The sequence below is a fragment of the Canis lupus genome, chromosome 29 (genome assembly GCF_003254725.2).
Source record: "Canis lupus dingo isolate Sandy chromosome 29, ASM325472v2, whole genome shotgun sequence".
Taxonomy (NCBI): Eukaryota; Metazoa; Chordata; class Mammalia; order Carnivora; family Canidae; genus Canis; species Canis lupus.
The window spans coordinates 19,010,797-19,028,420 of NC_064271.1; the positions used below are offsets into that span (position 1 = coordinate 19,010,797).

The 17,624-nt window shown below is 40.3% G+C and overlaps 1 protein-coding gene across 16 annotated transcripts in view; it reads left to right on the top strand.

Annotated features, from left to right (window-relative positions):
• SULF1 (sulfatase 1) overlaps positions 1-17,624 on the top strand; it is a 175,553-nt gene that overhangs the window by 128,890 nt on the left and 29,039 nt on the right. For all 16 annotated transcript variants that reach the window (XM_049103768.1, XM_049103766.1, XM_025477927.3 and 13 more), the window contains 5 exons: positions 2,284-2,434; positions 3,526-3,701; positions 4,779-4,907; positions 5,177-5,233; positions 5,959-6,088. In XM_049103768.1, the coding sequence (XP_048959725.1) occupies positions 2,284-2,434; positions 3,526-3,701; positions 4,779-4,907; positions 5,177-5,233; positions 5,959-6,088 (643 nt within the window). The remainder of the gene's footprint in view (positions 1-2,283; positions 2,435-3,525; positions 3,702-4,778; positions 4,908-5,176; positions 5,234-5,958; positions 6,089-17,624) is intronic.

Here is a 17,624-nt window from a genome sequence, read left to right on the forward strand (position 1 = left end):
TGGGACCAAGTGGCTCATGAGTCACTTACTGGCTAAGCAGAAGGAAGCTCATGTTGCAAGTTTCCCTTAAAAAGAATGGTAGGTGATCCCAGAAGAGCTTGTTGGATTTTAATGCAACAGGATTTTTCGACCCAGACACTTCTATAGAATGTATTTGTTTATTGGCTTCCGTAGGAAATTCATGTGCCGCTCTACTAGGCATTTTTAAGTGTGGTACAGAAAGAGATAACAAAACGTTGATAGGTAGATGATAGATCTGTTGTTCCTCAAAAGAGGTTTTTAAGAAAGTGCTATTATCCCCACATACAGATGAGTAAAGTGAACCACACTTGCTTTTCCTACTCTGCAAATCTGCCCCTTTACAGGGAGTGGACTTACACTACTGAGCACAATTTATATAATTTTAGGGACAGTATATTCTGTGCTCAGTGTTATATTGGTGTTGGTGCTGTTGTGCTTCTGCTAGTTAACCAGCATCCACACTGATCATCAGGGGGACTTATTGTGCCGAGAAGGTGAATGGTACCAAAACAGCATTTTCAACTATCAAAAGAGAGGTTCTGCAAATCCACTGGCAGAAGAAAATGTATGATAATGGGCAGCATTTATACAGCTCAGCATGCATGTAAATAACCCAGTATACAGTCATGTAGCTCAGAAACCCCAGGCTTACCCCCAAGGGAAATTTGTACCATGACAAACTAGAGGAGTACATGATCAGCGCCCCTGAATTCACTGGGCTCACAGTGAATATTTCTCTAGGGCACTTTTTGGTTTTTTGGGTTTTTTAAATATTTTATTTATTTAATTTTACTTTAGAAAGACAGCAAGAAAAGAAAAAAAAAAAAAAAGAAAGACAGCAAGAAGGGGGAGGAGCAGAGTGGGGGAGAGAGAAGGAGGGGGGAAAGAATCCCAAGCAAACTCCATGCTGAGAATGAAGCCTGACACAGGGCTTGGTCTCAAGACACTGAGATCATGACCTAAGCCGAAATCAAGAGTCGAATGCTTAACTGACTGAGCCACCCAGGAGCCCCTGTTTCCCTAGCTTTATAATATAATGATGGGGCAGTGTCCCTACATTTGTCGTTGTCCATGATTTTTCACTGATAGGATCTTCCCCAGAACAGACATTGGCTATCAGATTTCTCAACCAACATGGATTGTTGCTTATTCTGTGAGACCAGTTACTTGTAAAGTTGTGGGTCATATGAAAAGCAGTCAGACGTAGGAAGCACCCCGTATTTCACTTTTCTTTCATTTTGTTAGAATGGTCCTAATGGACTTTGGAATTGAGTCCTGGATCTACCACCTGGTAACTTTGTTCATCTGAGGATTTAACTTTGCTAAGCCTCAGTTTTCTCAACTGTAAAATGGGAATGATAAACCAAGTTCCAAGAACAGCAGAGATAATTGAATGAATTAATGTGTACAAAACAACAGAATAGTTATGAACTTTGGGAATATGAAGTGACTACATCTAACGGTCAAGGGATATGGGTTAGATATCAAAAAGAAGGTGATATATTTTGTGGGTTCTCCAATGGAATGTATAGGACACCCCTTGGTTTTTTGCAATAAATTAGATATAGACTTGAAACTACCTCCCTGTAGTTAACAAAATTTGTGCTCTGCACTTGTATTGAACTGTCTATAAAAAGAATAGCTTTATTGGTAAGCATGTATATTGTAGAAGTAGACTTGGTTATAATTCTAGCATATGCAATTAAATTAACGGTATCTATACACAAAGTTAGGAATGAGAAAAATTCATACTAGATATAAAAATAATAAAGTAATCAATAAAAGAGCCAGTAAAAGCAAGAGAAAAAATATGTTGAAATTATGATTCATCATTATTCCACATATTTGTGACTATATATCTAATAGCCTAATTAGCTATAAAATTTTATGAGTTAACATCACCATGAAAACATTCTCTTCTGTATTACCTTATTTTATCTGTAGATGTTACAATACCATGATCATCTTGATGTGTTTTTACACATTTTATTCAATGAGTCCAAATGAACTTGTACTAATTACCTTTTTAGCTGCCTGTCTTGGTTTTTTATAAATGTGAATCCATATGCCTTTAGGGGATGTGTGATGTTTGAGGTAGTGAAGATTTTAGCTCTTCTTATAAACATAGAAGATACGTGGGAGAAAAAAATGGCAATGTCTAAATTGCCTTTCCTAAATGATTATTTCACAGCCTTCAACTTGAGATATTTCTCTAAATGACTAAAAATATATATAGTAAGAATCCTTTCTGGATATTTTCAGAACCCCTAGTTATAACTATGCACCAAATATGGACAAGCACTGGATTATGCAGTACACGGGACCCATGCTGCCCATCCACATGGAATTTACAAACGTTCTACATCGCAAAAGGCTTCAGACTTTGATGTCAGTGGACGATTCTGTGGAAAGGGTAAGCACACAAACTTGCCTTAGTGACAGGTTTGGGTCCAGCTTCTTTTGTGTAGCTCCATTCTTGCCAATTCTGTTTTTGTTTTATTGTTGTTTTTGAGAGAGAGAAAGAGAGAGTCTGTGTGTGTATAAGTGTACGTGAGTGTGTGTTTAGTGACTTTATCTTCACTCCCTTATCTTGACCCCTTCTATTACCTCTCAGGCTTGGTTCTTTGGAGCCAATGGCAAAGAGGAAATAAAAATCAAAATACCATAAGTCAAGGGCTACACTCACAAAAACGTAAATACCTAAAGCTGGTATAAAGCAATGGGGAATGGTTGGGATTATGGTGAACTTTATTTTTTTAATATCTTATTTATTTGTGAGAGAGCAAAAACAGAGGGAGCAGCAGGCTTCCTGCTGAGTAGGGAGCTGGATGTAGGGCCCAAACACAGGACCCTGGGATCATGATCAGAGCTGAAAGCAGATGCTTAACCCACTGAGCCACCCAGGTGCCCCTATAGTGATCTTTAAATGCCCACATTTATAACAAGAAGAAACTACCCAGCTCCTGATATTTTATGCCATGTAGGAAGATCGAGCTAGTATCATGAGGTCTTCCGATTTTTTCAAGGAAGCCAGAAATACATTTTATTTGAAATTTCCTGTATTTAAAAACAAAACAACCGAAGCCAAACAAAATGTGCCTAAAGGCTGGATTTAGGTGGATCAGACTCCAAAGCAGCCTGTTCTTAACCCTTGATAACTACTTAAGAGTGATGATAAAATTTGCTTTAACAATGAATTTTTCAAAGTAAAACCTATGAGTTAGGTGATAGAGGCTGTTTTGTGGAGTTGTTTTTTGTTTTTCTTTTTAATAGGTGCACAAAACCTTTAAGAACAATGTGCCAAATTCAAAAAAGTTACCTGACTCTTTTATTAGACTTTTTCCCTTCAGGATTGTAAGCAACTAAGAAAATGCAGACAGTGATCATGTTTCTTAGCCTTGTTAAAGTAACTCTTGCCTTTAAAAAATACTGGGGAAGACATTTGGGGGGAAATCACGGCAACACTGTTGTCATCTTGCCCATCTTGTCTCCGTTATATTTCAGCTGTACAATATGCTCGTGGAGACAGGGGAGCTGGACAACACTTACATCATTTACACCGCCGACCACGGCTACCATATTGGGCAGTTTGGACTGGTCAAGGGGAAATCCATGCCATATGACTTTGACATCCGTGTGCCCTTCTTTATTCGTGGTCCAAGTGTAGAACCAGGATCAATGTACGTATTTCTCCACTTGCAACATTCAGCAGTTGTGGCTCATGTGTATCTGAGATAATTCCATTACCAATCTGTGTCTGGTTTCTTTTCATCCAAAACAGAAAAGGGTGTAGGTAGGTTGAGGTTGGTAATTTAGAAAATGAAAACCTTATTTTCCCCTACCACATGTCAAATTAACTGAGGTATACTATTTAAAGAGAAAGGAAAATTAACTATCACTGATTAATTCTGTCAAACGAACCAGAATCCGTGTCACATGGCCTGTGCACATGGACACAGAATGTGACCATTAGGGACATCTTCTGTACCTCCTTTGAATCAGAAACACACTGTCTTTAAAAAAAAAAAAAAAAAAGCCAATGCCTGCCTTTTAGTGGGTTTTTAAAAAATTATTACTAAGTAAAATTTTTGAAGAAAATAAAACTTTAAAAAGCATGATTTTCTTTTAGAAGAAAGAAGGCCTAAAGGACCAGAGTTCTATATCTGCCACCTTGGACAAGTCACTGCCTTCCTCTGCATCTCTATTTTACCATTATAAAATGGGTTTGACATGCCCTGCCGGCCACATCAGAAAGTTCTATGTAAAACAAGATCGTGTACATGAAACAGTTATGGAAAGAGTAAAAGAAAAAAATGCAAGCAGAATTCCAAATCTGGAATGGCCCTTAAGGAGTGTGCAGCCAGGTCTTCTAATCTAACAAAGAAGAAAGCTGGCAGGTAGCATAAGTGCCCCTCTCAGAGTTCCTCATTCTGGAAGTGGCGACACTGGGGCCCAGCACGCAGATAGTCTGAATCTCATCCATGTGCCTCATCTGCTGCTACGTTGCACTGCGTCCTGGGGTAAGGGAGAAGGTGATGATAGTAGAAGGGTTTCTCTGAAGAATGTTATTATGTCTCTTCAGCTCATTTGAAACACTTTGGGAATTGTCTGATCTAAGTTAAATGGTTTTATGCATCAAAGACTAAGATAGAGGGGGAGAAGATTGAAGGCTGATGAGTCTCGGTGTGCAGAAAGTGGCCTTACGTGCTACCTCAACTGGTGTTAGGCCCAGGGCATAACCATCTGACCCTTTGCAGAGTCCCACAGATCGTTCTCAACATCGACCTGGCCCCTACAATCCTGGATATTGCTGGCCTCGACACACCTCCGGATGTAGATGGCAAGTCGGTCCTCAAACTTCTGGATCTGGAAAAGCCAGGTAACAGGTGTGTCAATTTGCTTTCCCTCGGCCAGCCCCAAGCACACTGGCACCCAGAGCCAGCCAGCAGCTGAAAGAAGTGGAGTCAAAGTACTCTTTGCCCATGAGAATCACCCCAAGCCGAGAATTTCTCGGCTGTCTGTGAATAGCATATTGATAGAGCTGCAGTCATGGTCTGCGGGAAGTGAGAGGTGTTTCTTTAAATAAACTGTTAGCACAGATCCATTTGGAAAAACGTCCAGATGCCAACAGTAAATATTATTATTTTGCTTTCAGGTTTCGAACAAACAAGAAAGCCAGAATTTGGCGTGATACATTCCTCGTGGAAAGAGGGTAATTACTGGTTCCTGGGGTGCTTCTGGGAACCAGTCCTAGTGGGCAGCTCTCCCTGCTGAGTATTTTTCCCCCTTATTCCGGTTTACTAAGCATGCAGATTTCGTAAGCCTGGTCACAAGATTGAATGGTTTGGTACTCATTCTCCACTGGCCAGCACAGTAATGATTGTTGCATCAGAACTGTAAAACATAAATTCTCATACAATGGGACCAGAGCGCTTGCTGTTGAGTTTTTCAACCTCGTCTCCTGATCGGACCAGTCCATTGGCATTCCCAGCCCTCCTTCCCGAGTCCTGTCTGGCCCTCTCCTTTCTACTTCCTTTCCTTATGTGGTTTTCCTAGTTTTAAATATACAAATCCATGAGACTATAATCTCCAGAGTCCCTGCTGGGATTCCCCCTTTGATTCGTAATCCTCATTGTCTTGTTTTTTTTCCATAAAAACATTGAGAGAACATTTATATAACTGTAAAGCTAAACATTTATGCCTAATGTCTTGAAATTAATGCTTTAGGGAAACAGTGGTTCTTCATAGTACCCAGCTTGTAGTTTTCACAGAGGACTCAGCAAATGCTGAACTCCTGTGGACAAGGTCTTGCCATCTATTTCATGCTATTTGAAGAATGCAGAGTCATGTCACAGGGGAGAAAAAGAAAAGGGCAAAAGATTCTGGATAGGTGATTCGGATCATTTCTCATAAGAAACTTCTTCTTTTCTGTCAAAGGAAGTTTTTACGTAAGAAAGAAGAATCCAGCAAGAATATCCAACAGTCCAATCACTTGCCCAAATATGAGAGGGTCAAAGAATTGTGCCAGCAGGCCAGGTACCAGACAGCCTGTGAGCAGCCTGGGCAGGTGAGTGTCACGGCTTGTCTTCACCCCAAGTCACATGCTTCTTCATTTCTAATTTAGAAATTTTCAACATATAAAATAATGTACATTTATGTATAAATAAGCTTTTCATAGTGGTCATGGAACACTCATTATAACAGCTTTCTTCTGACTGAGAATTATCTAATTGGCCTAAGCTGGGCCTCCTCATCACTCCTTGGGCTCCCTCTAATAAAAAAAGATGGCACCCTCAGAGAGTACTAGATATCCACCCAATTAGCCAACACCAGTTCGACATATCAGACATGTGAAATGGGTAGCCAGGTTAGAAAGTTCAGAAACTTGGTTCCATCTAAGGAGAAGTCATTACCCCTTGGATTTCTATTAACTGGTTATCAGGAAGGGTCAAGAAGCTACTTAGTCAAGATCATGAGTAGATGCTGAGCCTCTGGGCAGTGAACCACCCAAGAGACAGGTTGGGGTCTTCCTGTCCTGTACTAAAGTCAGATGTCATCTAACCCACAGAGGAGGATAGAATCTGACCAAGATTGGGAAATGGAAAGGGAAGCCATATTGTGTTAGTTCATCATTTCTACCTCTGCTCACAAGATTTCTGACATCAATTATTTCATTAGAATGAAACCTTTTTATTAATAGAGATATTACTATAGATGGGGCACCTGGGTGGCTCAGTCAGTCGACTCACTTATCTGACTCTTGATTTCACCTCAGGTCATGCATGATCTTGGGGTTATGGGATAGAGCCCCACATCAGGCCCTGTGTCAATGAGGAATCTACTTGAAGCCCCTCTCTCCCTCTGCCTCTCCACCCACACCTGCATTCACTCTCTCACTCTTTCAAGTAAATAATCTTAAAAAAAAAAGAAAGAAAGAAATATTACTATAGAATTCTAGGCTACCCAGAACACCACCTATTACCAATAAGAACTAAAGAAATACTGTGTGATGAATTAACACAGATCTGTTTCCAAGGAAAGTGAAAACATATGAACATAAATTATTTTAAACACTCTTCTTGATTGACATCTATGCTAGCTAAAAAAAGTAGTGTGTCATCATGGTAGAGGCACTGCCTAAGTCTTTGAAACTTAGAACAAAATTGAAGAAAAGTGAAAAATAATAGTTATTACACATTTGTCTTACGTAAAGCCCTGTATAGGGAGTTTTATGTTTTTAGCTCAATTTATTCCTCACATCCATCCAATGAGGTAGGCATTGTTCCCATTTATAAATGGCAGCTGGTGAGTGCAGAGCTGGGATGCAAATGAGTTATATGATTCAAAAACTCAAAAAAAAAAAAAAAAAACTCAGACCACTTGCTGCCTTCCAAGGTAAGTTCCATTAATGAGGCAAAGAGAAGTTCAAATCTTTTGTGAGTCTTTTTTTCTTTTTAACTTATCTGACCTCTAGATATCCACACAGTTAGCCAATACCAGTTCAGGATATCAGGCACCTGAGAAGGAGAGTGCAGTTATTATTAAAATGGCCTCATCAATGTAGGGCATCATATATTTATACTTGTGATATAGTATCTAGCGTATTGAACAGACATTCATGATAAACAACTTCATCCTCATACTTTCTACATTTCCTTATGCCTTTCTGTGCTCAGGGATTCCTTTGAAATAGAAAAAGGTGGGGAGGGAGGATGTTGAAGGAAAGGATAAAACTAGGCCTTCATGGCATACTAGTAAGTCTTAATTTTCAAGTGTTTACTGGAGAAGCTTAGACTTACTCATTATATTTTAATATGATATCTTCAAATCCTTCTTAAGGAAGCTCTAAGTATGATTATGACTAAAACCTCAGACTTGTTTTGTTGCTCTAAAATGATTTTTATGAGCCAGCCTCAATAGACTAATTTACTTTTATTCGGGAGTTGGAAATGTTCCCTGTTAAATATATTTCATGCAAATTGGTGATTTTGTTACCATTTTAGCCTTCTAAGTGGCAAGCATTATAGCCATTTGAGAATAAGGTACACTGCCTACCTTTCAGTATACAATTTTGCAAACCTCTCCATATGGTTTGTCCTGAAATTTTAATACATGTCCTAAAGGGCAAATGTAGTATAAACTAGATTATGGCACTTTGGCACAAGCTCTTCACTCTTATGCTAAATGCTAACTATGTTAAAAACTTCACTTTGCTTTTTCATATTTTTCTAAACTCGTTTTGCCCCCACAAAATGCTTTAATATCTGGCTCACTGGGATTCTCCTCTGGTGCAGTATTTCCATGTGAATCAGTCTGAATTTAGATCATATCACATGGATGTATGAAAATGTTACCAACAATTCCTTTTAGAAGTGCCTGAATTATTAGAACAGAGAAATCGCCTGAATGGTGATTTCTTTCTATAGGTGATGCTCAAACCCTAGCTTAAAAATCTGAGAACTTCTGGAAATTTTTGAGGCTCCTCAAGATGGTTATAGAATCTGTGAGCCAAACCTGATAGTTCTGTTGTGTTCTACAGAATGTTTATATTTTGGCCTTTTGCTTTTTCTATCTGGCTACTTTGAGGATTATCTTTTTAGTTACTATATCTGTGACTTTAAAAAAGGAAGAAAAGAAAGAAAAAGAAAGAAGAAAGAAAGAAAGAAAGAAAGAAAGAAAGAAAGAAAGAAAGAAAGAAAGAAGGAAAGAAAGAAGAAAGAAAGAAAGAAAGAAAGAAAGAAAGAAAGAAAGAGAAAGAAAGAGAGAGAGAAAGAAAGAAAGAAAGAAAGAAAGAAAGAAAGAGGGATCCCTGGGTGGCGCAGCGGTTTGGCGCCTGCCTTTGGCCCAGGGCGCGATCCTGGAGACCCGGGATCGAATCCCACATCGGGCTCCCGGTGCATGGAGCCTGCTTCTCCCTCTGCCTGTGTCTCTGCCTCTCTCTCTCTCACTGTGTGCCTATCATAAATAAATAAAAAAAAATTTAAAAAAAAAAAAAAAAAAAAAAAAAAAAAAAAAAAAGAAAGAAAGAAAGAAAGAAAGAAAGAAAGAAGGAAAGAAAGAAGAAAGAAAGAAAAAAAAAAGTCCAGAATAATGAGATTGTATTGTTCTGGATCAAGGCATCAGCTAAGGCTAGAATTAACTTGCCAGGAATCTCTTCTCTTGACACTGATTTCACTCCTGGCCAGTGCCCTGCTTCTCTTCCTCTGACTAGGGTTAACTGCCTTCATTCGAAGACAATACAATCTTCTCTTTGGTTTGACTCTGTATGGGATGGAGAGGAAAAACCCACATGGTCAGCCCCATTCTCCTCACTTTTAATCTCCAAAGAGATTGTGTATTTCCCCCATCCTGCCACAGCCCCATGCCTTGTCACTTAAGGATTATTTGGCAGGGTCAGTGTGGATGCATGAAGTAGGTCAATGAAGGAAAGAAAAATACGACATCAAAAAGTTGAGGTTAGAATATTGGCATCCACTACTTTTTAGTTGTGTGTTTGGGGACTAGATTCTTTAGAGTCTCAGATTTTCTATCCCTAAAGTGAAGAAAATTAATCTCAGTCTTAGTAGGATTTAGTGGTATCATATATGTAAAGTGCTATATGAATTACAAGGCAATGTGTGAATGTTGGGTGCTATATCTGTTCCGGGCCATCTTACCTGCTTTTTCATTCCTATGAAGCCACCAGGGAATTAAAATGGGCTGGAATCCCAGACATTTGGCAATACTTCTTCACTTTGTGAACAGAGCAACCAGCAGGGACTAATTAAGACAGCATGGACATATGTGTTTGCATTACTTCTGTATTCCTGAATTAATGTGAGGCTGAGTATGAATTCCTGCCACTCTCTCAGCTGGCATTACACCCCCAAGCACATTACATACAGTTTTACATACGACACACACACTCAGGCACACGCACGCACACACACACACAGAGTACACACACCACACACGTGCAAATCTCAACTTCTATCAGAAAAGACTTTGGCTCAACAAAGAACACACAGCAGTGATGCTCAATTCTGGTTGCACCCTAGAATCACCTAGGCAACTTTGGAAAATATTGATGTAGGGGCATCTGGGTGGCTCAGTTAAGCATCCAGCATTAGTTTCAGATCAGATCATGATCTCAGGGTTGTGAGATCAAGCCCCACATCCATCTCCATGCTGGACATGGAGCCTGCTTAAGATTTTCTCTCTCCCTCACCCTGTACTCTTTCTCTCTCTCTTTCTCTTTCTATCTCTCTCTCTCCCTCTCTAAAAAGAAGAAAGAAAAATAAAAGAAAATATGTATGTACAGCCTCCCCCCAAACCAATCAGATTAACAGGTCTACAGGTGAGGCCAAGGAATCTGTATTTGTTAACAAAGTTAACCAGATGTCTAGAGTCAGAGAATATGGAGGTTGGGAGGAGTCTTAGAAATCTTCCAGTTGAATGGTATCTTTTTCCTAATAAGGAAATTTAGATCCAGAAAACTTAACCTACAAACCCAAAGTGAGAACCTGCAATTCTTCACTCTGTGCTCAATCCTTTCTTCCCCAGAACATGCTGCCTCTACAAAAATGTAACATAGTAGATTTTCTCTTTGAAATTATAAGTGGCATTTGGCTGGCTGGAGCCATGATCTTAGGACCCATTCACAGCATCTAGAGAAGTGGTTCCCTAGCAAGAAGGCACATTAGAATACAGAGTCCGCTTTACAAATGCTGGTGTTCAAGCTTCGCTCCAGACAAAGGAAAACAGAACCCCTGGGGATGAGACCCAGACATCAGTGATTTTTTTCAAGCTCTTGGGTGATTCCTAGGAGCAGCCAGGACTGAGAATCACTCATGCCAGGAAAGCGTTACTATATTTTTCATTTTCTAGGTACAGGGATTGACTCCTCAAATAGGAGTTACATAAAAGAGAAATTTCCTAGGCGTTCAGTTTTGAAGTACATTTCAGATATTCTCTGCTATTTGAAAAAAAAAAAAAAAAGCTTGTTTTTTTTCTTTGATAAAGCAAATTTCATGTCCTTTGTGAGTTGTTAACTTCCAGCAACTTTGCAGTTTTGTTTGCCTTTCTACTATTGTATCGATAGGAAATCAAAGATTTGTTTAAAATTACGAAAGAGCCCCCAGATCGAGCAAGCCAATACTACCTGGGAAATTAGAATGTAGCTTGTTGAATGGACTGGTTTAGCTGCAGGATTTCTGTTCTCATCCCAAAATTATCCCTCTGACCACAGGTCCCTCCACACTTTGTGACCAGCTGCAGAGCAGGAATAAAAGGCATTTACCAGGAAGATCTGGCTAGTTTGCCAGAAACGGACAGCCTGTTTCCAGAAACTCACTGAGCTCTGGCTAAATCTCAGCGTGGCTCACAGACACTTCACTCACTAGGGCTTTCCCTACCTCAGGGGGCAGCCAGGAGGCCCAGGGCCCCAGTGCCACCCTCTGGCTGAACTTGTCTGCATGAGGCTCAGGAGGGGCGGCCCTCCTTCAAAACCTTGCCTCCTCCCCTCTTCAACCTGCACCCAAGGACATTTCTGAATAGTTGTGCATCTAGATATTTTGGCTTCTGTGCATTATTCAAAACACCCCAGGCTTAACTGTCAAACCATATTTACTGCCGTCCCAAACAAGTCAGAAGAAGACAAATACAGGGACGTTTTACTTCTAAACTACCTAATGTGGCTGCACTGTAACGCAGCCTGCCTGCTCTGGTCAGCCTCCCCTCCTCCCGACCCTAACATAACATTTTCTTCTGCATGTAAGTTGCTGGCTCTGCCTTCCCACATGATGTTCCCTCATCCAAGGCTCACTCAAAACCTCACATTCTGCCCAAAACCATTCTTTTTTTTTTTTTTTTACTGAGGTCCTAGTCAATTGGGATTGTAGCCTTGGCCCACTACTTGCTTGTTCTGTGACCATGGGCATGTTACTTAATCCAACCCTGCCTCAGTTTCTTTGTCTCGAAAATGGGCATAATAATAGCACCTGCTAAAAAAATAATAATAATAGCACCTGCTTCAGAAGGTTGGAGTAAAGCTTATAAGAGGTAGTTGTATTAAGCATCTGAACCAGTACCTGGCACATAATAAGCGCTCAGCAAATACTGGCTATCGCGTGTTGGCCAAGGTCAGTTTACCAATTTTACTTTCCCCAAACTGCAAGAGCAATACTTCTTCCAGCATTTCAGTATGGACTTTTACAAATGATTATCCAGATGAAAATCTAAAGGAGGAAGCATTTTCTTCTACTTCTCTTTCCTTTCCACTTTCCCTCCCACCTCCCATCTCATCCCATCTCAAAGAAAACAGGAGATAAATCTCCTCAGCACAAGTAACTCTATTTCATATTGGTGAGAAAATTTGACAATGGCTTCAGCTAAGTAGCAATATGAATGAGGAGGTTTATATGGTATTTTTATATTCCCAGTGTTGAGATGAAAATTCTAGACACATGTCAACAGGCAAGTAACTTTTTCATGATGTCGGCACTGGCCTGAAGGATAATCAGGTTATCCAAACATTACTGTATGGTTGTTACATTTCAGAGAACGTGATTTGACCTGCATTGTGACCAAATCCACATAATAAGACATGTAATAATGGAGAACTAATCCATGTGTGTTTGTGTGTGTATAAAATTAAGCTTTTATTACAGTGTAACTTTGAAAAAGTGGCAGCCAAGTTTTTTGTTTCTTACTCATGAAAATGGGCATATATAGGCATAAATAAGAATATAGAACATTCTTAACAAATCTGAGAAACATATGCCATTGAAAATGTAGAAACTATCATGATTATCTAGTAGTTTCTTCAGGAAAGAGAAGTAACTAGAGTTCTATTTTCATCTAATGTTATACTAGACACTTTACACAGAACATTTAATACTTGAAAATTATTCTATAGAAGAGATCTTATGCTCATTTTAAATATAAGGAGTCTTAAGCTTGGGAGACTAAAGATGGGAAAGTCACTTGACCAAAGTCACATAGCTGGAAGTGTGACAAGTCTGAGTACAAACCAAGATCTTTGTGATTCAAAGCCACAGTCTCCCCACTAAATAATAATTACTGTATTATATACAGTTTACAAGCATGAAACATGAACTTGCCCAAGGATTGGATAACCATTGTTAAAGGTCAGTTATAATAGTATTGCTCTGGATTTATATAGTGCATCTTTTTTCAGAACTCCAAAAACATCCAACAATTTATTCTCATGACATATCCTTGAGGCCAGGAGGAGCAAATATTATTTTACCAGATGTGGAATCTGGAAGAACAAAGAGATTCTATAATTTGCTCAAGGCCGCAGAGTTAGCAGCAAAACAAAATGAAAATGGAGGTCTTCACGTCCCTAGCGCAATACTTACCTCCATGAAAAATGGCTACCTCTCATTAAGTTTGCATAAGACCCAAATTAAGTAATAAGCTTACTTGTATGTTGGAGGGGGAACAGAGTTTGTGGAATAATAATGATAATGATCATAATAACCGCCTTTGTTGAGTGCCTACCATGTACTGAGTTCTTTCTATTCATGAATGAGTTCTAGTACTCATGAGGCTCAGATCATGTAGCTGACTTGCTCAAGGATGCACAGGATATGATAAAGCTGATCATCAAATCCAGACTTCTCTAGCTTGAAAGTCCAGACTTTTGCCACCGAGCCACATCAATATAGATATGAAATGCCGTTCTCAAGTCCCGTGAGGAATATAGGTGATATTCACTACTACAAAATCCAACTCCAATAAATGAATTGTGGTAGCACTTTAGGTTGTAGTGATGATTGTGTGACTAAATTTCTATAAAGTTCCCTAGGCCAGTACCTGGCATCAAGTAAGAGCTCCATAGATGGTGATAATGATGATTATAAAGATGGTGTGGACGGGAATTGTTTGAATGGCATTTGTTGTATTTCTCATTAGGTTTGATTCCACCAAATGAGCTGCACACATGAATCCTTGTATCAAAATACCCGGTGTTCTCTTGTTCATCACGTGTAATTTACACATAAATATATATAATCAATCAAAACTACTAAGATGTAATTACTAAACAGTGATTTGATGCTGAGCTAACTTCAGGGTACAGTTCAGGAGTATGAGACATGGTCCTTGCCTTTAATCCCAAATGGTTGGAAAGGCTAAATGAAATCATAATAACTTACAAAATTGTTTAAATAGTTTCATCGAGCCCCTTGCACGCCGGACATGTGCAGAAACAGTGTGGAATGAACGTTTGTGAAATGATTGGTACAGAGTCAGAGAGGCAGGAGGAAAATTGAGATGATATCGCAAAAAGTGGTCAGGGAAGGCGGGAGACAGTCGAATCGGGCAGTTAACCGATTGACTAGTACACTTCAAGAGAGTAGGCAACGGAAACAGCACGATATGTGCATCTCCACAAGGGCACATGTGTAACAAAGTTCGTCTCTGAGGCTGACCACGTGTCCTGTTAGCAGGTGCCTCACCTGAGTCCCTGCTTCCAGCTGATTGTGGAAGCTCTTCTGCAAACCCAAGTCATCCCCTCTCTTGATTCTGAGCACTTAAGTGGCTTGTGACATGAGTTTCAGAGCAATGCCCTGAAAGCTCTCTTCCCTCACTCCCCTCCATAAGCTAAGTAAGGTGACCATTGTAGGTGCAGTGATTTCAAGGTTTTATTGCTCAACCATAAAAATTGTCAAGATATCGAGCACCCAAATGACTGCGGCAAATGTGTGGTAATTACATTTCATTAAAATTCCTAGTATGCTTACCACTAAGATGATTTTCAAAGCTGCTTGCCAGTTACTCTAATAGGGTCTACAGCTTGTTCAAAGAGTCCACGGTATAGAAAATAGTTGGCATTTTTCTTAGTGGCTCTTGTTTTATTCGACAATGTGTATAGGTGTATGTATACATCTAGTACATGTGGGCATGTGCATGTGGGTACATATGCATTCATATATGTATGCATATTGGATTTGTGAGGTACATTATCAGTGCCCAGGAGGGTCTTACATTTGGTTAAATTCATCTCTTTAGGAAAGAAACACCCCTTCCCTTCATATCTACCCTATAGGAAGTTAGTGAGAAATTTGGCCAATGGGAAAACGCAAGTTGGATTCCAAATAGACCAAATCATTTAAAATGCTGCCTACACTTTCTATTCTAGAGGAATCTACCTATACCCTCAGCTCTTCCAGGCCAAAAAAAAAAGGCAGAATTTTTTTAATGCATTGTGGTTGTAAGACTAAGAAAGGTTTTCACTGTAGTTAGGTGTTTTAAAAATTAGTGTTTGTAGCAAAATTGATATAAATTCGAGCCACAAAAGACACAGGGCCATTATTTTTCAAGAATATAGTTAACCATATTTTTCCATCTGGTAGAAACTAGAGTACTTCTTAAGCTGCTACTAGGCGTGAATTGTGGACGCACTGACCACTTCTTTTGCTATTATAGGCATGAAGTAGTGAACTCTTTGTTTTTGAATGCTTGAGTTAGAGATTACCCAGAGAGAGGGATAAGTCTTAAACCTTTTGGATTTAGGACAAATACAGATCTAGAATGACACTCAAGCACTACCGATGCTCAAATTTTTTGGAGCTATGAAAGGCTATGGATTATTTCACTGACACCTCTCATCAGCAAAATTTCTGGGTGGCTTATAGAAATAACTTGTTATTTCTTAATGGAGTTGTATATCCTTTTCTGAGAACTTTTTCTGAGAATTTCATGGCACCTCCTCAAGCTGATTGGATATGTCTGGAAGTGCTACAAACCCAGGCTTGAAAACCACTGGTCTCCACGTCGAATGGCAGAACCATGGAACAGGCCATACATAGCTTCCTGCTAAGCCTTTAGAAAGACCAAGTTCTGTCACTTGTCCGCTAACTGTGGAGGGAAAGTAAGGAAAACTAGTTACCCTTACAGAGAGCACATAGTCCTGCCGGTATAGACAAGCTGGTAGTGTTCATCTTTTCAGCTTGAGTCATTTTCTGACCTGATGACGTCAGTACATTTCTAAACACAGCTTCCTTTGCATACCCACTCTGCAGCATGCATACATCCCTCTCAAAGACTCATCCATCCGAGCTACTTAGACTTAAATAGATCTCTTTTGCCTCTGCCATGGGTTCCAGCTGCAGAAAAGTCCAGTAACCAGCTGCAAATCAAAAGCAGTTGTCTTTAACCCCAACTGTGCATTAGAATCACCAGGAGAGCATTTGAAACTCCTAGTGCCCAGCCATGTGTAAGAACCACCGAGCTCACAGAACTCTCCGGAGCCTAATCAAGTTGACTTTTTTTTTTTTTTTCAGTTAAATCATCTATAACTTAGTTAGTCCTCGACTGTTCTTGTTTATGTTGCCTTGTCATGGCTTTGCAAATAGTTACTTACCTTGTCTCTTGAGCCTGCTTCTCTGGATGGAGATGATGGACATTCAAGATATGCTGGTCAAGACACAAAAGAAGATTGTAACCTGACGTGGTTCGTGATAACCAAAGTCCATAGCATCAAGAGCTGAAGGGGGCTTTGGGAGCTGAAACAAGATCATAGAACAAGCCCTATAAACCTGGGATTTGAGAACCGTATGATAGGGGTGCAAAGGCAGCTCTGCTAATTCAACACTTATTGAGGGCATAGGGCTCCAGTAAGAAAACAAGCCAAGACTCTGCAGCTCGGTCCACTGTGAATAGTTGCACCCCATTTTGTACACAAGTGTTGTTCGTCTGCTGACCAAGACATCTGAGACCCTTGACTAAACTATACCTTGCATTAGGTCACTTTGAAATGAAAATGTAACCCAAAATATGGTACAGGTCCAGCAAAGGGGCGGGGAGGGAATGGTGAGATGATTCTATGTGGTGCAGGAAAAACCATCCTTTATTTGGTAATTTTTTATCTATTGAAAACCTGTAACTGGCCCACCAAAAACATAATTTTACAGGTACTGTTGCTTTGACTGCTGTTTAGAAATGTGTCCTCTTACAGAAAAGTATCAGTAGTTGTATACAGGCGATACCCCTATAGGGAAGGAAAACAAAAGACAAAAGTCTGGTAACAGGACATGATAGTGTGTCGTGACCATGGGCAATTTCAAATCAAGGTCCGTATTCTTCCCAAACTACCAGTTTAGGGAGGGAGCCAGGGGAAAACAAAAAGCCAAAGGACCTTTATTAAGTCTTTAAGGAAGGTAGGGAGACCCCATGAACTGCCCCCAAGGTGAAGTGCTCTTATTTCAGCCAGCTTGATATTTAAGAGGCCCGGTGCTGCATCGTATTGATCTAGAATTGGGCCTGCAGTGTCAGCAGCAGGCTTGGGGAGCCCAGGCCCAGCTGCCCCGTGGACACCCCTCGGGAAGACGAGAGGACCTGCTCGCGGCTGGGGGGGCGGTGCTGCAGTATGTGTGGAAGGATTGGAAGGGGCCCAGAGAGGCCGCTGTGACTACACTCTGATCAAACTCGTCTCCTTCCCTGGGGGCCCCTCTGGGCCACAGGCAGACCCGGGGGTGGGGGGGGCAGAGAACAAAGCAGCCAAGTGTGCCTGCCTTTCCAGAGAAAGAGGGGTCTGGTGAAAACAGCCCCCCTGACAGCTGTGCCCCGTGGCTTGGCGAATTAAGGGCTTTTTACAT